The sequence below is a fragment of the Lampetra fluviatilis genome, chromosome 61 (genome assembly GCF_964198595.1).
Source record: "Lampetra fluviatilis chromosome 61, kcLamFluv1.1, whole genome shotgun sequence".
Classification (NCBI taxonomy): domain Eukaryota; kingdom Metazoa; phylum Chordata; class Hyperoartia; order Petromyzontiformes; family Petromyzontidae; genus Lampetra; species Lampetra fluviatilis.
Window position 1 is genome coordinate 1593602 of NC_136335.1, and position 22048 is coordinate 1615649.

General features: G+C 54.0%; 1 protein-coding gene across 2 annotated transcripts in view; it reads left to right on the forward strand.

Annotated features, from left to right (window-relative positions):
* LOC144951163 (neurogenic locus notch homolog protein 1-like) overlaps positions 1-21689 on the forward strand; it is a 110363-nt gene extending 88674 nt beyond the window's left edge. For both annotated transcript variants that reach the window (XM_078881294.1, XM_078881295.1), the window contains exons 29-39: positions 254-655; positions 1889-2037; positions 2826-3054; positions 4427-4517; positions 4761-4935; positions 6570-6757; positions 8819-9004; positions 9732-9879; positions 10363-10460; positions 11323-11785; positions 12754-21689. In XM_078881294.1, the coding sequence (XP_078737420.1) occupies positions 254-655; positions 1889-2037; positions 2826-3054; positions 4427-4517; positions 4761-4935; positions 6570-6757; positions 8819-9004; positions 9732-9879; positions 10363-10460; positions 11323-11785; positions 12754-14084 (3460 nt within the window). In that variant the 3' untranslated portion in view covers positions 14085-21689. The remainder of the gene's footprint in view (positions 1-253; positions 656-1888; positions 2038-2825; positions 3055-4426; positions 4518-4760; positions 4936-6569; positions 6758-8818; positions 9005-9731; positions 9880-10362; positions 10461-11322; positions 11786-12753) is intronic.
* Positions 21690-22048: the final 359 nt, after the last annotated feature.

A 22048-nucleotide genomic window follows, 5' to 3' on the forward strand; every position in this document is an offset into this window, starting at 1 on the left:
CTCTCAGTGTGTCTCTCACCGTGTCTCTCACCGTGTCTCTCACCGTGTGTCTCACCGTGTGTCTCTCCGTGTGTCTCACCGCGTCTCTCACTGTGTGTCTCACCGTGTGTCTCACCGTGTGTCTCACCGTGTGTGTCTCACCGTGTGTCTCACCGCGTGTCTCTCACCGCGTGTCTCTCACCGTGTGTCTCACCGTGTGTCTCACCGTGTGTCTCACCGTGTCCCCCCCCCCCCCCCCGCAACCTCTCCGCAGCCCGCTCTACGACCAGTACTGCCGCGACCACTTCTCCGACAAGCACTGCGACCAGGGCTGCAACACGGAGGAGTGCGGCTGGGACGGCGGGGACTGCGTGATCGCCACTCCGCCGCGCCTGGCTCGCGACTCCCTCGTTCTCGTCGTGCTCCTGCCGCCCGAGCACATCTTGAACGACTCGGTCAACTTCCTGCGCCGCCTGGGCTCCATCCTCCACACGGGCGTGCGCTTCAAGCGCGACGCCACCGGCGCCGAGATGATCTTCCCCTACTACGAGGAGTACGGCGGCGTCGGCGGTGGAGGAGGAGGAGGAGGAGCGGCGGCGGCGGCGCTGAGGAGGGCGGTGAGGTCGCTCGTGGTGCTGCCGAGGTCTGTCCGGGAGATCGACCGTGAAGTGTTGGGGTACGTACACACACACGCACGCACACACATGCACACGCACACACACACACACGCAACAAACACACACACGCACACATGCACACACACGCACGCGCACACACGCACACACGCACAATCGCGGGGAGCGGTGGTGCAGCGGTTAGCACGCAGCGCTACGAACCAGGCGACTCGACTTCGATTCGCGCTCGGCACCAACACCAAAGTGACCATGATTTGAACCGGGCCTTCCCTAGGTCGACTCAGCATTAAATGAGTACCTGGTGCAGTGTGTAAACATCGCCACTGGGGAGACAAAGGCAGCCGGGCGTGGTTCTGGCCACCCACCCCCTCGTGCGCCGTGCCGGCCTTCATAGGTGCTAGCTAACAGCACTTGCCCCTACAGTCTAAAAATAATAATAAATAATAGAAATAAAATAATTAAATTAATTTATTTCAAGAGTATGAATCCTTGCAGTCACGAAAGCTTCAAATCTAGAATCTACAGGCAGTGTTGAGTCTATGGTGCAGTGTTGAGTCTATGGTGCAGTGTTGAGTCTATGGTGCAGTGTTGAGTCTATGGGTAGTGTTGAGTCTATGGGCAGTGTTGAGTCTTTGGGTAGTGTTAGTCTATGGGTAGTGTTAGTCTATGGGCAGTGTTGAGTCTATGGGCAGTGTCGAGTCTATGGGTAGTGTTGAGTCTATGGGTAGTGTTGAGTCTATGGGTAGTGTTGAGTCTATGGGTAGTGTTGCGTCTATGGGTAGTGTTGAGTCTTTGGGTAGTGTTAGTCTATGGGTAGTGTTGTGTCTATGGGAAGTGTTGAGTCTATGGGCAGTGTTGAGTCTATGGGCAGTGTCGAGTCTATGGGTAGTGTCGAGTCTATGGGTAGTGTTGAGTCTATGGGCAGTGTTGAGTCTATGGGCAGTGTTGAGTCTATGGGCAGTGTTGAGTCTATGGGCAGTGTTGAGTCTATGGGTAGTGTTGAGTCTATGGGCAGTGTTGAGTCTATGGGCAGTGTTGAGTCTATGGGCAGTGTTGAGTCTATGGGCAGTGTTGAGTCTATGGGCAGTGTTGAGTCTATGGGCAGTGTTGAGTCTATGGGCAGTGTTGAGTCTATGGGCAGTGCTGAGTCTATGGGTAGTCTTAGTCTACGGGCAGTATATATGTTGAAATTCTTCCGCACCATACGTGCTAATCGGAGGTGCGGGAAATCCTTCCTCCCCCGTGTCGCCCTCCTCCCTCCCTCCCTCCCGCAGGTCCATCGTGCACCTGGAGATCGACAACCGCTTCTGCATGAAGCCCAACGAGGAGTGCTTCTCAAGCTCGGCGGACGCGGCGGCGTACCTGGCGGCGCAGGCCGTGCACCACTCGCTCGACTTCCCCTACCCCCTGCAGACGGTCGAAAGTACGGAGAGGCGGGGGGGGGGTGCGGGGGTTCTCAGCTGAACTAGTTTTGATTTTACTCTTTTAGATCTTTGCCAGGCAATGGTCCCGCTGAGTTCGCGTAGCTCTTTCTCAGACGCGAACTGGCCATCGCAAATCGTTGAGAGGGGGACACGCCAACTCCAAATATACAGCAGCGGGCGTCGGGGTTGGGATCGAACCCACGACCTCCTGCATACCAGGCGAGGGAGTTAACATCTCTTCCATCGCGGCGCCCCAATGGTTTATTGCCACCGCGCTGACCTCTTTCACCAGCATTACCGCATTGTCAGGATTATAAGGAGCACTCGTTTTTCTCCCAGCGTCTGTATATCTTTCTAGATTTGAAGCTTTCGTGACTGCAAGGATTCATATTCTTAGGTTTTTTCGGTAAAGTCACGTAGGTAAAAAATTTTAATTAATAAAAGTAAAATAAAAATATAAATCACGACGTTTCGGAGGCGGAAGCTTGTGTTGCCTCCGAAACGTCGTGATTTTTATATTTTATTTTTATTTTACTTTTATTAATTTAAATTTTTTTTACCATCTGTATTTCATAACTTTATATATTACACCCCGCTTTTCCGGGACATAGAACGCTCTAAATTTTTACTTATTTTTATTAAAAACGACGTAAGTTCAGCTCGTGTTTTTGGCTCCAATTAAAAGAAAAATCTCATCGGCACCATTAACCAGGAGCGGCCGCCGGGCTCGAACCGCCAACACTCACAAGCTGTCTCCGCCTCTCCCCCCCCCCCCGTCCTCCCCCAGTACTGAACGAGCGCCCAGACCCCGGCTTCAACCCGCTCTACGCCGTGGGCATGGCCGTGGCCGCTTTGGCCGTGCTCGTCATCGGCATGGGGGTGCTCATCAAGGGCAAGCGGCGGCGGGAGCACGGCACGCTGTGGTTCCCCGAGGGGCTCGTGCTCACCTCCAAGGAGGGCGGCTCGGGCAGCAAGAAGCGGAGAGAGCCTGTCGGGCAGGACGCGCTGGGCCTCAAGTGAGTCGGTCCCCTCGTCATCGCTTCCCGGTTCTTGGCCTCGGATCGGGTTTGGCGATTCCAGATTACCCGCGTGTCTCCCCCGTGTGTCTCCCCCACGTGTCTCCCCCGCGTGTCTCCCCCGCGTGTCTCCCCCGCGTGTCTCCCCCGCGTGTCTCCCCCGCGTGTCTCCCCCGCGTGTCTCCCCCGCGTGTCTCCCCCGCGTGTCTCCCCCGCGTGTCTCCCCCGCGTGTCTCCCTCGCGTGTCTCCCCCGCGTGTCTCCCCCACGTGTCCCTCACATCCCTCGTGTCTCCCCCGTGTGTCTCCCCCGTGTGTCTCCCCCGTGTGTCTCCCCCGTGTGTCTCCCCCACGTGTCCCTCACATCCCTCGTGTCTCCCCCGTGTGTCTCCCCCGTGTGTCTCCCCCACGTGTCTCCCCCGTGTGTCTCCCCCACGTGTCTCCCCCATGTCACTGCGGTTCCCCCCCACGTGTCCCCGCCTGTCCCCGCGTGTCCCCCGTGTGTGTCTCCATTTTTATTTTACCAGGTAAGGCCACACTCCGGAGCCTATGTAGCTCTCTTTCAGAAGCGACCCTGGCCGCAAACGATAGGCTCAACATGTTGAAAATTATAGCAGCCAAATACCCTAAACACGCGTCAATTCTAAATGCAGAGGGAAAAACTGAAGGACCCAGAGAAAAATTATTTCCACCACGGGGAAAGATAGAGAGAGAGAACATGCCAACTCCAAATATACAGCAGCAGGCGTCAGGGTCGAGATCTAACCCAACACGACCTCCTGTACGACAGGCGAGGTGGTTAACATCTCCTAGCCACCATGGCATTAGGGGCTGGGATTGAACCCACGACCTCCTGTGTACCAGGCGAGGTGGTTAACATCTCCTAGCCACCGTGGCATTAGGGGCTGGGATTGAACCCACGACCTCGTGTGTACCAGGCGAGGTGGTTAACATCTCCTAGCCACCGTGGCATTAGGGGCTGGGATTGAACCCACGACCTCCTGTGTACCAGGCGAGGTGGTTAACATCTCCTAGCCACCGTGGCATTAGGGGCTGGGATTGAACCCACGACCTCCTGTGTACCAGGCGAGGTGGTTAACATCTCCTAGCCACCGTGGCATTCGGATCCAGGATGGAACCCACGACCTCCTGTGTACCAGGCGAGGTGGTTAACATCCCCTAGCCACCGTGGCGAGATGTTAACCGCCTGGGTACGTCACGTGAAATCTCTCCCGACTGACTGGAGATAAATAGAGGTGGCAGCAGTGGGGGGGGTGGGTCACTCCACGTCGGCACGGCGACGGGGCCTTGTTGTTGTTGTTGTTTGCGAGCGCCTCTCCTTGACCTCCCCCGATGCCCCGCCCCCCCCAACAGACACCTGAAGCACGCGGAGGGGCTGATGGACGACAATCAGAACGAGCACTGGCTGAGCGACGACGGCATTCCGCCGAGCAAGCGTCTCCACGTGAGTGCACAGGGGCGGCTGCCGCTGGGGGTGCCCCCCCCCACACACAATCGTTGCCCCCCCCCCCCACCCCCTACCTACTCACTCCTCTAAACTAAAATTAATTTTTTTACTAAACATTGTGCTTTAGCAGGGTAAGGCCCCCCCCCCAACGCTGAGCTATGTAGATCTTTTTCAGAAGCGACTCGAACGATGGCTCAAAGAAGTGACTCGTCGTCATCATCATCTCTGTCTTTGCCGCAGGCCGAGGAGCAGGCCATGCTGGCCGGGGGGCCCCGCGTGGCCGACCCCGTCGACCCGAGGCCCTGGACCCTGCAGCACCTGGAGGCGGCCGACATCCGCATGCCGCCCGCGCTCGCCCTCACGCCGCAGGGCGACCTCGACTCGGACTGCATGGACGTGAACGTGCGAGGGCCCGGTACGCGGGGACTGGGCGGGGGGCACCGGGGGGGGGCACGTGACTGGTGGTGTGTGGTGTGTGGTGGTGGTGTGTGGTGGGTGGTGGTGGTGGTGGTGGTGTGTGGTGGGTGGTGGTGGTGGTGGTGGTGTGTGGTGGGTGGTGTGTGGTGGGTGGTGGTGGTGTGTGGTGGTGGTGTGTGGTGGGTGGTGGTGGTGGGTAATGATGGAGGGTGGTGAAGGGTGGTGGGTGGTGGTGTGTGGTGGTGGTGGTGTGTGGTGGGTGGTGGGTGGTGGTGGTGGGTAATGATGGAGGGTGGTGAATAGTGGTGGGTGGTGGGTAATGATGGAGAGTGGTGATGGAGGGTGGCGGTGAAAACGAATGTGAACTTCTTTTGCACCGTACGTAGCCAACCGTACGTATGGTGGTAACAGTGCTGCTGCTGTGGTGGTGGTGGTGGTGCTAATGGTGGTTGGTTGGTAGTGCTGGCTCCGCTACAAACCCAGGCGACCCAAGTTCGATTCCCCGCTCACGGGCAAACACCAGGGACGATTATTTGAACCAATCCTGGGCCTCACCTAGGTCGACTCGGCCTCAAATGAGTACCTGGCATAAGGGGGTAAATATCACCACTAGGGAGAGAAAGGCGGCCGGGCGTGGTGCTGGCCACCCAACCCCCCCTCGTTTGCCGTGCCGGCCTTCGTAGGTGCTACTCGCTAACAGCACTTGCCCCAACAGTCTGTTAAAGGCTACGCGGGGGATCTTTGTCTTTGGTAGCGCTGGCTGTAGCGGTGGTTGCAGTTATGTCCATGATCACGACGACGATCATTTAATTTTAATTAATTGCAACTTCGTTTGACGCGCGCGGGGGGCTTCCCCAACCAATATTACTCATAATAAAGGTTTTTGGGTTCGATCCCGGAAGTATGAATGTCTACTCGACAGACCTGTTCTTCACCTGAAGGCGGCTACTTGCGTTGTGGCCGAAGCATCGTGAGAATTATTTTATTATGTTTTATTTTTATTATTTTATTCATTTCTTTCTACGTGACTTTACCGAAAGAACCAAGAAGAGAAATATGAATGTGTCGTTAAACCCGCCACCACCCGACACAGCCGGCCAGTGAGGTTTGTCACGTGAACAGAGCGTGCCATGTGGTTGCGCCTTCAGCCCACCGTTGTGTTGGAGAGTAAGTCCACAATTTCCGTACAAACCTTACTGATAGGCTGTTCACCATTGGTAAATGCTTACCCCGAGCTCTCATACTCCGATGGTGCATTGTCTTTGAGTTTGTCCGCCTTTTGGCGTCATCTGGTACAACACCATGTGAGACTAGGCTCTAAGGAAAGCTGTCTCGGGTGTGGACCAATCAACGTCAAGGACAGTGCATACATTATCAGAGTTGTGTTTTTTGTTTGCATTACGACTGCAGGTAATTGTGGTCAATGCAAACATGACTCCTCGTTAAAAAAGGTGTCAGTTTTGTTGCCAGATAAAAGGGTAAAAAAACAATTATCATAATTGGCTGTTGTCGAACGGTGGCGGGTTAATGACACTCACTTGCTCGACCTCACCCACAAACCCTCATCACGAATGACAACCTTGACGTCATGTCCCTAACCACGCCCCCCCCCCCCCCCACGCTCTGCAACAGACGGATTCACGCCGCTCATGCTGGCGTCATTCAGGGGCGGGGGCCTGGATTCTGGCGCCCCAGACGAGGACGAGCAGTCCCTGCTGCTCCTGCAGCAGCAGCAGCAACAGCAGCAGCAGCAGCGCTACGACGAACCGGTGGAAGAGGGCGGCGCATCAGCCAGCGTCATCACCGACCTCATCTTCCAGGTAAGCAAGCGGCTCAATCGGTCGGGGGTCAACCAATCGGATCGCTCGCCCCGTCGAGGTGGGACCCTCAGAGGTAGCTCGGATGGTGAGATGCTGGATGCCAACCACGGGGATTACGCCGGTGGTGGTGGGGGGGGTTCCCTCGTGCAGCGAGTTGATGGTCAAGTGAGTTTGTTTTTGGTGAGCACGTGGCACCTTGTCGTGGGGCAAGTCTGCCACCCAGCGCGTAGCCACAGAGACCCACCGGCCAACAACAACAACCAGGACCATTATGAGACCTCCTTTGCCAGTAGCAAGATATAGTAATAGGTTTTTACCCTTCTATCTGGCAACAGAACTGACACCTTTATGCAAGGGATCATGTTTGCATTAACCACAACACTTGCGGTCAAGATGTCTTTGAGTTGTGCGCCTTTTGGCGTCATCTGGTCCAACACCATGTGAGACTGGGCTCTAACAAAAGCTGTCTCCGGTGTGGACCAATCAATTTCAAGGACAATGCATACATTATCAGAGTTGTCTTTTCGTTTGCATTTTGACCGCAAGTGTTGTGGTTAATGCAAACATGATCCCTCGTATAAAGGTGTCAGTTTTGTTGCCAGATAAAAGGGTAAAAACCTATTACTATAAAACCAGGATCCTGAACCCCTCCGCCCCACTCCACGTCCCTCCCCTCGGAGCTTCTCCAATGTCTTCCAATGTTCCCCCTTCTCGCTCCACGATCCTCTGCTCCATCCCACGTCTACCTCCCAATGTTTCTTCTCGCTCCACGATCCTCTGCTCCATCCCACGTCTACCAATGTTCCCTCTTCTCGCTCCACAATCCTCTGCTCCATCCCACGTCTTCCAATGTTTCTCCTTCTCGCTCCACGATCCTCTGCTCCATCCCACGTCTTCCTCCCAATGTTTCTTCTCGCTCCACGATCCTCTCCTCCATCCCACGTCTTCCAATGTTCCCTCTTCTCGCTCCACGATCCTCTCCTCCATCCCACGTCTTGCAATGTTTCTCCTTCTCGCTCCACGATCCTCTGCTCCATCCCACGTCTTCCTCCCAATGTTTCTTCTCGCTCCACGATCCTCTCCTCCATCCCACGTCTTCCAATGTTCCCCCTTCTCGCTCCACGATCCTCTGCTCCATCCCATGTCTTGCAATGTTTCCCCTTCTCGCTCCACGATCCTCTCCTCCATCCCACGTCTTCCTCCCAATGTTTCTTCTCGCTCCACGATCCTCTCCTCCATCCCACGTCTTCCAATGTTCCCTCTTCTCGCTCCACGATCCTCTCCTCCATCCCACGTCTTGCAATGTTTCTCCTTCTCGCTCCACGATCCTCTGCTCCATCCCACGTCTTCCTCCCAATGTTTCTTCTCGCTCCACGATCCTCTCCTCCATCCCACGTCTTCCAATGTTCCCCCTTCTCGCTCCACGATCCTCTGCTCCATCCCATGTCTTGCAATGTTTCCCCTTCTCGCTCCACGATCCTCTCCTCCATCCCACGTCTTCCTCCCAATGTTTCTTCTCGCTCCACGATCCTCTCCTCCATCCCACGTCTTCCAATGTCCCCCCTTCTCGCTCCACGATCCTCTGCTCCATCCCATGTCTTCCAATGTTTCCCCTTCTCGCTCCACGATCCTCTGCTCCATCCCACGTCTTCCTCCCAATGTTTCTTCTCGCTCCACGATCCTCTCCTCCATCCCACGTCTTGCAATGTTTCTCCTTCTCGCTCCACGATCCTCTGCTCCATCCCACGTCTTCCTCCCAATGTTTCTTCTCGCTCCACGATCCTCTCCTCCATCCCACGTCTTCCAATGTCCCCCCTTCTCGCTCCACGATCCTCTGCTCCATCCCACGTTTTCCAATGTTTCTCCTTCTCGCTCCGCGATCCTCTCCTCCATCCCACGTCTTCCAATGTTTCTCCTTCTCGCTCCGCGATCCTCTGCTCCATCCCACGTCTTCCTCCCCTGCTGTCCCCCCTCTCTCTCCCCTTCGCAGCAACTCCTCCTTTTCTCTCCCTCCTCCTCCTCACCTCCTCCTCACCTCCTCACCACCTTCCTCCTGCGCAGGGCGCGTCGCTGCAGGCCCAGACGGACCGCACGGGGGAGACGGCGCTGCACCTGGCCGCTCGCTACGCACGCGCCGATGCCGCCAAGCGTCTCCTCGACGCCGGCGCTGACGCCAACATCCCGGACAACATGGGGCGCACGCCGCTGCACGCCGCCGTCGCCGCCGACGCGCAGGGAGTGTTCCAGGTGAGCTGCGCGCGGGTTCGAGACCCCGTCGTGGGCTGCGGTGGCTAGATGTTGACTACGTCGCCTGGTGTACAGGAGGTCGTGGGTTCGAGCCCGACCCTGACGCCTGCTGCTGTATATTTGGAGTTTGTGCGTCTCTCATCATCATCACGGTGGCTAGGAGATGTTGACTACCTCGCCTGGTGTACAGAAAGTCGTGGGTTCGAGCCCGACCCTGACGCCTGCTGCTGTGTATTTGGAGTTTGTGCGTCTCTCATCATCATCACGGTGGCTAGGAGATGTTAACTACCTCGCCTGGTGTACAGGAGGTCGTGGGTTCGATCCTGACCCTGACGCCTGCTGCTGTATATTTGGTGGTGTGGTTTTATCTCCGGGTCCTCCGGTTTTTCCCTCCACACTTAGAATAGAGATCACGCGTTTCAAGTAATTGGCTGCTGTAAATTTCCACACGACGATGATGATGATGATAAGCCACTTGATCGAGCTATCATTTGTGATGGCGAGGTCGCTTCCGAAAAGAGCTCCATAGTTCAGTGGGCCTGACCTGATAAAATAAAAATTAAAAAAATTATTAAACAAAAAATGTTTCTTTTATTTTTCAGTTTTTTTTTTCCGCCATGAAAGCTTCATCCCAGAATGTCCTCCTCCTCCGCGTCACACGACTTGCACCGCATCTTGCGCTCCCCCGTGACCTTCCCCGTGACCCCCTCCCTCCCGCCCACGGTAGATCCTGATCCGCAACCGGGCGACGGACCTGGACGCGCGCATGCAGGACGGCACGACCGCCATGGTGTTGGCAGCGCGTCTCGCCGTCGAGGGCATGGTGGAGGAGCTGGTGAACAGCCACGCCGACGTCAACGCCGTCGATGACCACGGTACAAACGCTCGCATCGGACGCACGGACATTCCGACTGCTGTGGGGCCTCCTTTCCAGTATCGGATACACTGAGATACACTGTGAGATTCACTATCAGATTCACTATCAGATTCACTATCAAAGACACTATCAGATCCACTATCAGATTCACTATCAGATACACTGAGAGATTCACGGAGAGATTAACTATCGGATTCACTATCGGATTCACTATCAGATTCACTATCAGATTCACTATCAGATTCACTATCAAAGACACTATCAGATCCACTATCAGATTCACTATCAGATACACTGAGAGATCCACAATCAGATTCACTATCAAAGACACTATCAGATCCACTATCAGATACACTGAGAGATCCACAATCAGATACATTATCAGATACACTATCGGATACGCTATCAGATTCACTATGAGTGCCATACTCCTTGCTCACCCCATACCCCGCCCGTCCCCGTTTGCTGTGCGCTCCGGCAGGCAAGTCGGCGCTGCACTGGGCCGCAGCCGTCAACAACGTGGAGGCGACGCTCATCCTGCTCAAGAACGGCGCGAACAAGGACATGCAGGACTGCAAGGTGAGTCGCCTCACCCCCCCACCCACCACCCCCCGGCTCTCGCAAATGATAGGTCAACAAAGTGGCTCATCGTCATCATCATCGTCGCGTGGAAATGTATACCAGCAGCAAGATGCTCTGAACGCATGACGTTGATTCTAAATGTGGAGGTGAAAAACCGGAGGAGCCGGAGAAAAATGCACGCGATCACGGGGAGAGAGACACACAAACTCCAAATATACAGCAGCAGGCATCATCAGGGTGGGGATCGAACCCACGACCTCCTGCATACCAGGCGAGGTAGTCAACATCTCCTAGCCACCGTGATAATGATGAGAGAGAGAGACACGCAAACTCCAAATATACAGCAGCAGGTGTCTTCAGGGTTGGGATCGAACCCACGACCTCCTGTACACCAGGCGAGGTAGTTAACATCTCCTAACCACCATGATGATGATGAGAGAGAGAGACACGCAAACTCCAAATATACAGCAGCAGGCGTCGGGGTCTGAATCGAACCCACGACCTCCTGTACACCAGGCGAGGTAGTCAACATCTCCTAGCCACCGTGATAATGATGAGAGAGACACAAACTCCAAATATACAGCAGCAGGCGTCAGGGTCGGGATCAAACCCACGACCTCCTGCGCACCAGGCGAGGTAGTTAACATCTCCTAGCCACCGTGATGATGATGAGAGAGAGACACGCAAACTCCAAATATACAGCAGCAGGCGTCAGGGTCGAGATCTAACCCACGACCTCCTGTACACCAGGCGAAGTGGTTAACATCTCCTGGCCACTGTGGCATTAAGGGCTGGGATTGAACCCACGACCTCCTGCGCACCAGGCGAGGTAGTCAACATCTCGGCTATCGCCCCGCAGGAGGAGACGCCCCTCTTCCTGGCGGCGCGGGAGGGCAGCTTCGAGGCGGCGCGTCTCCTGCTGGAGCACCACGCCAACCGCGAGATCACCGACCACCTGGACCGGCTGCCTCGCGACATCGCCCAGGAGCGGCACCACCACGACATCGTCCGCCTGCTCGACGACTTCACCGGCGCGGCCGCCGCCGCCGCGGCCGCCGCGGCCGCCCACATGCGCAGCCCGGGCCTCATGGTCGGGCCCGGCCAGGGCCCGCTCGGTTCGCCGTCTTCGGCGGCGGCGCAGATGTGCGGCGGGGGCGGGGCGGCCATGGGCATGGCCATGGGAATGGGCCTCGGCTTCCTGCCCATGAAGCAGCAGATGCAGCAGCAGCAGCAGACGCCGCAGGGGAAGAAGGCACGGAGGCCGAGCAGCAGCAAAGGGGGGACGCCCGGCGGCAAGGACGGCAAGGGCAAGAAGCTGAAAGGTATAACGGCGGTGGTGGTGGTGGTGGTGGTGACGGTGGTGACGGTGGTGAGGTTTAGTGATCGTGGCGGCGGTGGTTTTGATGGTGGTTTTGGTGATGGTGGTGGTGGGGTGTAGTGATCATGGTGGCGGTGGTTTTGGTGGTTTTGATGGTGGTTTTGGTGATGGTGGTGGTGGGGTTTAGTGATCGTGGTGGCGGTGGTTTTGGTGGTGGTGATGGTGGTTTTGGTTTTGGTGGTGATGGTGGTTTTGGTTTTGGTGGTGATGGTGGTTTTGGTGGTGGTGGTGGTTTTGGTGGTGGTGTTAACGGAGGGGCAGAGGGGCAACGCTCACAACAACGAGCAGTGTCGCCAGGGCGGCTAAAACACAGCAAGTTGGCACAGGTGGTGCATCGGCCAGTCGTCTCAGTCGGTCAACCGATGGCACCTGGGTCTGTCCCGTGACCTCCTGCCAGCGAGCATTCGATACTTCACGTGGCCTCCAAGTGCGCATAGCCCAGCACAAGCGCCGTGGTGACGTCAACCGTCTCCTAGTGGCGAATGATGGTTGTTGTCTATGGTGACCAGTTGTAGTGGTGGGTGTGGTAGTGATGGCGGTTGTGGTGGTGGTGGTGGTGATGTTCTCTGGTCTGACACTCGTCGTGAGGCTTCGCCATGAAGAAGGCTGCCGATGTCAATCAGTTTCAAAGACGATGCACCACATGTTAGTATCAGAGGCCATGTTTGTGTTTGCATGTTCAACACAAGGACTGTGCGTGTGGGTTCCTTGCAAAAGGTTTCTATTTGGCGTGTGAACATCTCAACGGCTGTTTTATTGCCTAAAAGGGTAAAAAAAACACCTATTATTCTATTTTCAGTCTTTGACATTCGGCACAAAAAATGGGTCCCATTTCAGAGCCACATCCACGACACTCCACTCCACTCACCGCTCCCCCCACCCCCCCCCTCCCGCTCCCTCTCCGCCCGGCAGGGAAACCGGACGGCAAATCGCGCCCGCTGGTCTCTCTGGACGGCGTGCTGAGCCCTCCCCTCGAGTCGCTCGAGTCCCCCGCCGCCTCCTACTCGTCGGACAACATGTCGCCCCCGCTGCTCACGCCGCCAGCCCTGCTGCACTCCTCGCCGCAGCAGCAGCAGCAGCAGCTGCACAGCGCCGGCACCATCCTCCTGGCGGACGGCGGAGCCGGCGCGTCGCTCTACGACGGCCCGCGTCTCTCGCACCCACCGCTCGGCCACCACCTCCACCTGCAGCACCAGCAGCAGCAGCAGCAGCAGCTGTTGCTGCAGGGCGCCGCAGCGGGGTACGACGGCATGGCGGGCGTGGGTGGCGGCGATTGGTTGAGCACCGTGCCTTCGATCGCCATGCAGCAGCAGCAGCAGCAGCACCTGCAGCATCACCACCTGCAGCAGCAGCAACAGCAGCAGCAGCACATGTTTGCGCAGGCGACGGTCATTCCTGGTATGGCCGCGCGATCCGCTCCGAGCCTGCAGCGCATGCGTTCCATTCCCGGCACCGGTATCGCCATGATGCCTTGCCAGCAGGTCGGTCTGCAGCAACAGCAGCAACAGCAGCAACAGCAGCAACAGCAGCAGCAGCAGCAGCAGCTGCAACAGCAGCAACAGCAGCAACACCTCCAGCCGGTGGTGCAGCAGCAGCACCAGATTCAGCTGCAGCACCAGATGCACATGCACCAGCGGCAGCTGCAGTCAATGCAGCAGCAGCAACAGCAGCTGCAGCAGCAGATGGTGGCGCAGCAGCACCACCTGCAGGTGCTGCAGCGGCAACACAGCAGCCTGAGCACCGGCGGCAGCAACGGCGGCAGCAACGGCGGCAACATCGGCGGTAACATCGGCGCCGGCGGTAACTTCTGCAAGACGGAGCCCAGCCTCATGCAACCGCATATGGGGCCCGATGCGGTCCTGTCGGCGGTACCGGGGGCGGCCGGCGTTGGCACCGGCGGTGTTGGCACCGGCGGCGGTGGATCGATGGTGGACAAGTACCCAACTCCGCCGTCCCAGCACAGCTACGGGGGATCTCCGCACGACGCCGGCATCGGAGGTGGCTCCGGCGCGACCGGCGGCAACGGCGGCAACGGCAACGCGGGAGGAGGAGGAGGAGGTGGAGGTTTGGCGTCGGCGCTCGGTTTTGCCGATCTCGCCTACCTCACGCCGTCGCCGGACTCGCCGGAGGCGTGGTCGAGTTCCTCGCCCCGCTCAGCGTCCGATTGGTCGGAGGGGATCCAGAGCCCGCCCACCGAGCCAATGGGAATGGTCGGGGGGGCGGCCGCCGCCATCATGACCTAGCAGGGGGGGGAAAGGCCCCAACGCCCGGCACCTGTAGGTGGAGGGGGCGGTACAGGAAGTAGGTTGTTGTTGTGTGGAGGTGGGGGGGGTGTTAGGCCCGGCTGGGATGGTGACAGGGGTGGTGAGAAGGGGCCACCTGCCATCATGACTTGCTGCTAGCCGGGAGGGAGTGCTCTGCTCTAAGAGGCTGTGGGCAGTACGGAAAGTAGGTTGGGGGTTTTTTTTAGTATTTTCTCCACGCACCCATCTGTGCGGTGGGGTTTCCTCCCTGATGGGTGGCCCATCTTATCGTCTTGACCTAAACAACATCTGGCCAGTACGGAACATAGGCGGTGGATGATTATTACTACGGCTGCGTGCTCGAGTATAATGTTGGCCTTCTCTACGGTTGCCTACGCGCACGAAGCCGCCCCCCGCCCGCCCGCCTCCACAGCGGAATTCGCGGCACGAACATTCGCAGCGTCCTCCTGAGAAGAAGAGTCCTCGGGACTCTGCGAGGCTCTCATCCCCGGCGGAATAAAAGGACGTAATTTTTTTTTAAGCAACGTGTGATCGCCTACGCGACGTGACAAGGGTTCGCAAGCGACGGGAGAGTTCCTCGCAAGCTTTGACCCCAACCGCAACGCAACTCCTTGCCGATGGGCGGTCGACAACCTCTCCTGCCCCGTCCGTCACGGCAACCCTCGGTTGACATCTGGACCTCCGTCACGACACCCACCCCCCCCTCTCCCCGACCAACGTCGATCGGCCGTGGTCACTCCACTGCTGGATCAAGGGGCCCCAGGATGCGTGCTCTGTCTGCGCGCGTGCTAAATAACGAGATGGTTCCATAACCCGCGGCACGGTGTCGCGCGTACGTACGAACAAACGCGTTGACGCACACCCCACCGCTGTGGTCTTAAGCTCCAATGTTGCCTTGCGGCAGTTTGGCCCAACGCCTTTCCACGGTGAGCGGTGGGGGGGGGGGGGGGGTGAAAAAAAATAAAACCATATTCCCGTGGCGCCTCCTAAAACACTTTGTCTTAAGCAGCAAGTGGAGGAGAACTCCTGCGCTGAGGAATTAGATTGGCGAAGGCGCAGGCCTGCAAGTGCTTTGCCCTCGAGCCGCTGCTGGCAGGGAAAGCGCCGCCAGTTATGAGGGAGTTCTAAAGGGGGCGGGGGGGGTACCCCCCCCTCATCTCTCGAGGGCGTTTTGGTAGCCTCTTTGTTGGCCAGGCAATGGGTGGGTGGGGTGGTGGGTTACCCGCACACCATCCCGTTGACCTGCCAAATCTCAACGATTCTTTAAAAATGTATTTTTTGTTATTTTTTTTAACCAGCTAAAGAAGGCCCCCCCCACTGAGCTCTCTACGTAGCTGTTTTACAGAAGCCGCCCTGGCCAAATGGGGAGCTCAACCAAGTGACCGATCGTCGTCATCATCGTCGTCGTGTGTAAATGTATTGCAGCGGCCACGTACTCTGAACCCGCGTGATGTTGATTCTGAGAAAAAAAAATCCACGTGACCACGGAGAGCGAAAGAGAGACACGCAAACTACAAATATACAGCAGCAGGCGTCAGGGTCGGGATCGAACTTGCGACCTCCTGCGTACCAGGCGAGGTAGTCAACATCTCCTACCCACCGTGGCACAGTGAACCCATGCACACAGCCGGGTGGGCAGAGGCAGTGGCCATTGGTGGCAGGTGGTGGGAGATTTAAGAAACTAGGCACCGTTGTTGATTCAACTGCCCGGCCCAGACCCCGGAATCGAACCTGTGTTTTAAGTATACGCACGTGCACCGCTAATTACCGACGTCTTAGCTATACGAATTATGCAGTACGTGCAGTGTAATGTCTTAATGCCTCCTTATATGAACTCACGAAAACATTGGCGGTGTGCGTGTGCGTTATTACGTCCGTGCGATGCACGGACGTAATATATCTTTGTTGCTGTTTCGAAAACTTTTTGGGGGGTGAAAACAGATTTGCTCAAACGTGACCCGATTGAAAACTTCACACTTTTTATTTTGATTTCTTTCTTCCAAGGGGTATTTGACCACACTTTTGCTTCGTTTCTCAGTGCTGGTCTGCGAGATGGTCAGAGGGTTAAGGGGTGGGGGGGGGGGGCATAGATGCTGTGGGGTAGTACGGTCCAACAACGCATCGTTTGCGCCGACGGCATTTTAACGCAGCTGCCTTGCCAGTGGCAGCGCCGAACAAACAACAAGGACTTGCATTTGTCAATAAACAACGGCTTCAAGATAAAGTATACTTAAGAGTAGGCGACGTTTCAGGCACCACCGGGTCTTCTTAATGACTCATCACTGAAGAAGAGCCATTGCCCGAAACGTCGTCTGTTGAGGCCGCGCGGTGCCACTGGGGAAATGGTTTTGAGCGTTTTGTTGTACTTGAGAAGTCCTCTTAACCACGGCAATCGGTTCCACGAAAGCATCCGTGAAGCAATTTGCTCGTTAAGCGAGTCTAAGAAACGCACGTTCAAGGCTCAGTTCGTTCGGATGGCATCGAAAGTTTACCCGCCCCCCCCTCCTTTTTCACCCAAAAAAAACGTACTTTATAACATTTAAACGATGGATATTAATGCATAAAGACACTAACAGCATTGTAAACGCATGATATTAAAAGTAACGTCTGGTAAGCGAACACACACAGCTCTATGGAGACCTGTCATTAAGCGATAAGTCGTTAAGAGGGTTTCTCCTGTACTCTAAAACGCTCACACGGGCAACGTAATCTCATAAAGGCTAACTGGAATTTAATAAATTACCTTGTTTTTTTTAAAAAAATTGAAAAATCACGACTTTTAAAAAAAACGATCTATTTTTATAACTCAAAGCGAGCGTGGCTGGGCTGAGCCCTATAGACAAGCTTCCATGTACCCCGCTATATACACCTCCACACACACCTCCCCCCCCCCCCCCCCCCATCTCATATCTTTAAATGAATTAAGTTGAAACATCTAATCTCGTTCAATGCTACGCAGTACAATGTTGCATATCCGCCTCGCTGGGGATTTGAGGTACAGGGACTACCGCTACTTACGAATGCGTTAGGTTCCAGAGGTCTGTTCGCAAGTCGATTTGTTCATAAGTCCAACTTTACTTTCGTCGATTCCAAACGTGTTGTACGGATTGTACACTAAACACGGGGGGATGGCTTTAAAAGTCGTATAATGTCCTGTAGATGCCACTGGTTCTTCACGTTCTGCAGATGTAGATGCCACTGGTTCTTCACTTTCTGCAGATGTAGATGCCACTGGTTCTTCACGTTCTGCAGATGTAGATGCCACTGGTTCTTCACGTTCTGCAGATGTAGATGCCACTGGTTCTTCACTTTCTGCAGATGTAGATGCCACTGGTTCTTCACGTTCTGCAGATGTAGATGCCACTGGTTCTTCACTTTCTGCAGATGTAGATGCCCCTGGTTCTTCACGTTCTGCAGATGTAGATGCCACTGGTTCTTCACGTTCTGCAGATGTAGATGCCACCACCGCCATCTATTGCACGGCGGTTAAACTCGCGACCCTCGGTCCAAACGGGCAACTGGACATACGGACCGGCTTTGTTCGTGTTTCCGAAAGTTAACGAGTCGAATGTTCGTAAGTGGAGGGAGTCCCTGTCTAAGCGGATGTGTAACCCGGTTGGATGTACGAACACATTTAGTAAAGTGGACAAGTCATTCGGTGACGTTGCTGCTGCTGCTGCTACTGCCCCGGAGCGCAAGCAATGAGCGCGGTTAACAATTGTCACTTCTTTTTAACGCCGCTGAGTGTGACCTTAAAAGACAACAGCGATCTACTTAGCACATCCTTAGACACAAAAGGCGACGTTTCGAGCGGTGTACCTTGTCCGTGGCTCAAGGAATCGACATTGTCACCCCCCCCCCCCCCTCGGAGGGAGGGCGGTTATCCGATCGGGGTGGATACGCGACGTTGTTCCGTACCAGCAGGCTCCGCCGCTGGGGGTTTACTTTTTTACGTCCATCTTTCACATCGGCAAGAGCCGGAATTTTAGTTTTTTTAACTTGTTCATTCCGGATTTTATTTTTATCGTTTGTTAAAAAAAATTTTAGCTTTTTTTTTTAATATAAATCACGCTCACCAGGCACTCTTCAATGATATTATTTATAATCTATTTAAAAAAGTGATGGGTTCTTTTTGTTTTAACCGACTTGGTGTTAAGGTTTATATTACACTGTTTTCGTTTCACGTTATAGCACACACGATACACAACCCCTTAAGTTTCCACGTCGTAGATTTTAGTTCACTGCCCTCGTTTTTTTATAAATAATTTATACCGCGTGTGTGTGTTTTTTATACTGTCGGTTCGTCTAGCCAGTTGAGCTTTGTAGCGACAAAATGTGACTTAATATTTCCGATAGTACGGTCGGCTAGAGTGTACAATACGTTTTAAAGACATTATTTACAATGACGTGAGGTTGGGAGGGGGATCATGTCTGAGGTTCAAAGTTCATTATTAAGTATAGCCCTGTGAGCCATTCGGCTCTTGAATCGGGTGCAACCGCAACAAACAAAAACATGAACAAGAAAACATCTTAAAGTGACTGAGTGCAAACAGAAAATCCAAGAAAAGACAGCAAAATATTGCAGAAAAAATCACCGTACACCAACCCTGTGCAAATATCCCAGTGGGATGCAAGTCCAGAGGGGGGGGGGGAGGAGGGCCCCCCCCCCCTCCCCGTGTGTTTGGCATGTTACCATGTGCGTACGTCTAATGATGAACTCACGGTCACAGGATTTGCCTTTGATGAAATCTCGAATTGGAACGCCGTCGGAAGTCGAGGTGCACGCCACGCCATTTGCTCGACGGCCTTTCGTGTTGTCATCATTAAGTTTGTTATTATTTGACGTTTTTAAATGCCGGTGATCGTCGTACACATGGAGATGCGAAACACGGAGCTTGAAAGTTTGGGCCGCTAAGTTGGGGAGGGGGGGGGGAGGTCTGCTCAACGTTGGCACGCAGCCGTTTGCCGGGACACTTCCATGCCAGAATCCCAACGCGGTTGTCACTGCAACGTGGCAACGCCAGGCTTGACGGTGAAACCCTCGAATGTTTGGTGACATTGCAGTTGGGTCACTCGGTCTGTGTGTGCGCGCGCACACGGAACAAATTATATTGGCGGCGGTGCTGCTGCTGATGCTTTGGCAGGTGGTGCAAAAGCACAATTAACAAAACGAAAATCGCATCCGTCAATCAACGGCGGCCTGGAAAAAAAAACACTAAAATAAAAACAGGCTGTTTGCTCTTCACAGCGCATGCAGAGGTGGAGTGGATAAGAGTCGGAGGACGTCACTTTCCGCCACATGGGGGGACCAATTTAATTTCCCATGGCACAAAGCGCCGTCTCTCAAACGCTTCTCCGCTGGCTCTGTGACCTCTGTGTGCCCTGACGAAGGGCAGCCGCCCGAAACGTCGCCAATTATAAAACAATTTAAAATGTGTTTTTTCAGGCTCCCGGTGTTATCGGTTGAATGCGAGGGTTCGTGTGGTGCCACGTCTGTTCCGCGTATCAACGATTGCAGTGGTTAACACGACCCTCGCCAGGAGAAAAATGTTTTCAATACGGACAAAAAACAACGCGTCTTTTTTTTTCGTGATGGAATTTGTAGGATGAACGTTGAGAGTTAGAAGGGGGCACGGGGTGACCTCCTGGCTCCAATTGATTTCGTGGCCAATATCAGTGCATTATTGCGATACACGTTTGGGTACGACCTAAGCACGCTCTGCCCTCTTAGGTCGGTGTACGCCGGGTGTTTTTCTTACTGCTCCGTCTCATGTACTTGGTTATCGTGACGGTTCGCTCAAAACAAAAGGCGTTCGCTCTTGTCTTGAGTAACAGTGGCGTTGGTGTCAACACGGTTTTTAAAAAAATACATACGCGGAACAACATCAAGAAACCATCCGCTACATTGCAAAACGAAACTGAATTTGTACACGATTATTATTATGATTTGTGCCATTGGTGCAAGACGTCCGGATTATGCCTTACGATGATGTTCATCGACCGTGTGCCAACCGCTGTAACCATCGTTGGGGATTGTTAATTTGCTTTTAATACCGTGGAGGTGATCGTTGTTTTTTTTTTAATGGCTAGGTTAACAGCCACTGCCAGCAATAGGCCTCTACTTGCAACCAAATCACCGAGTTGTGCCTGAACCTCAATAATCATGGAATTCACGGGAACACATCAACGTAGAACGCACCACACACCCTCCCTGCAGAACAGAAAGGCTTCCTGGGTAAATCATTACGATTTTACCAGCAATGCCAGTAGCCTGCATTGAACATTTAAATACCGTGGAGGTAATGAGGATGGCAGAGTGACGTGTTAATCTGGGCTGCTACACACAAATTAAATGACATCAAGGTAGGCCGATCCAAAGCAGCTTTGGCCATGTGATAAGTTTGGACCAATCGCGTGCAACTTGGGACTTTAAAAGTCCCCTGGGGGTTAACGGCGAGCAAGGAGCGTTGCAACTCATTTCCATTGGCAGCTGCGATTTAAAGTGATGGCAATTCCACATTCCTATGCTGGTTGGAGAGGACCAGTTTCTCCAGAGATTGTTTTATGTGCGCGCGTGCGTGTGTGTCGAGCTACTTTAGCCCTCACCGTAGGTAGCCAACCGTGTGAAATCGGAGTTGCAGTGAGAGTCTGGGGCAGTGAGTCTATGGGTAATGTTGAGTGGGGCAGTGAGTCTATGGGTAATGTTGAGTGGGGCAGTGAGTCTATGGGGCGAGTCTATGGGGCAGTGAGTCTATGGGTAGTTTTGACTCAACTTTAGTGACTGCAGGAATTCATATTCCTTTGGTTATTTCGGTAAAGTCACGTAGAAAAAAAAAAAATGTGAATAATACAAATGAAAACCACGACGTTTCGATCGCAACACAAGCGGTCGTCATCAGGAAAAGGGGGGGGGGAGGGGGTGATGACGGCTTGGTGTTGCGATCGAAACGTCGGTTTTTATTTTTTTCATTATTTTTTTTTATCTGCGTGACTTTACCGAAAGGACCAAATAAATAAATGGGTAGTGTTGAAACTATGGGCGGCAGCGTTCAGTGTGGGCAGTGTTGAGTATGGGTCGTGTTGACGTCATGTGCAGTGTTAATCTAATGGGCACGAGAGGTTTGTAGCTGCCAACGCTATAATCGGAGGTGTGGGGTGGGTGGACATCGACACCGACGTTTTTAAATTGAAGAATTTGCCTTAGGCTCGTAATAATTGTTACAAGGTAGACGGTCAATTAAGCCGTGTTCCGTGCCGAATTAAAAACAAAATCAGCTCCAAGCATAAAATGTTTTTTTTTTAAGTGTGTATATATATAATACAAAGCATATAAAAACGTTAAAAAATAAGCATTTTTTTTACGATGTACTTTTCAAATATTTGCAGTTTTATTTTTAAGAGAGAAAAAAAAATGCAAAAAATTAATGCCAGTTGCCTTGGTGGGTTTGTTGTTTCGTTACCACGATGTTTGAGATGTAGAGTTAGTTTTGTTATCGTTTTCTAACACTGTTAGACCGTGTACGCTTGCAACTTGCCTCCTGTACAACGAGCTTGCTTTATTAATAAAGTGATCAGTTAACACGAGCCTCTCCCACGCAGTCAATCGTCCTCACCTCACCATCAACATCCACTGCTGGATCACACAGCCATCCCGATTCGTCAAGATGAAGCAAGTTCCTCCCCATGAGCACAGCGCCAAAGCCAGTATTGTTGGTGGAAATGCCACATTATTATGGCAGGGGAAAGACCATCCGTGGGAAAACCACTTCTTTACCGATTCAAAGTGTTACCCATTTTATCTGTATGCAAGTTGAACTTCTTTTTGCACCGTACGCAAGCCAACCACTGTGCTAATCGGAGGTGACGGGGAGAAGATAAGCTCTTCAATCTGGATGGAGATTTTACTGGTAGGAACCTCCTGGTTACACCAGCCCACAGGGGAT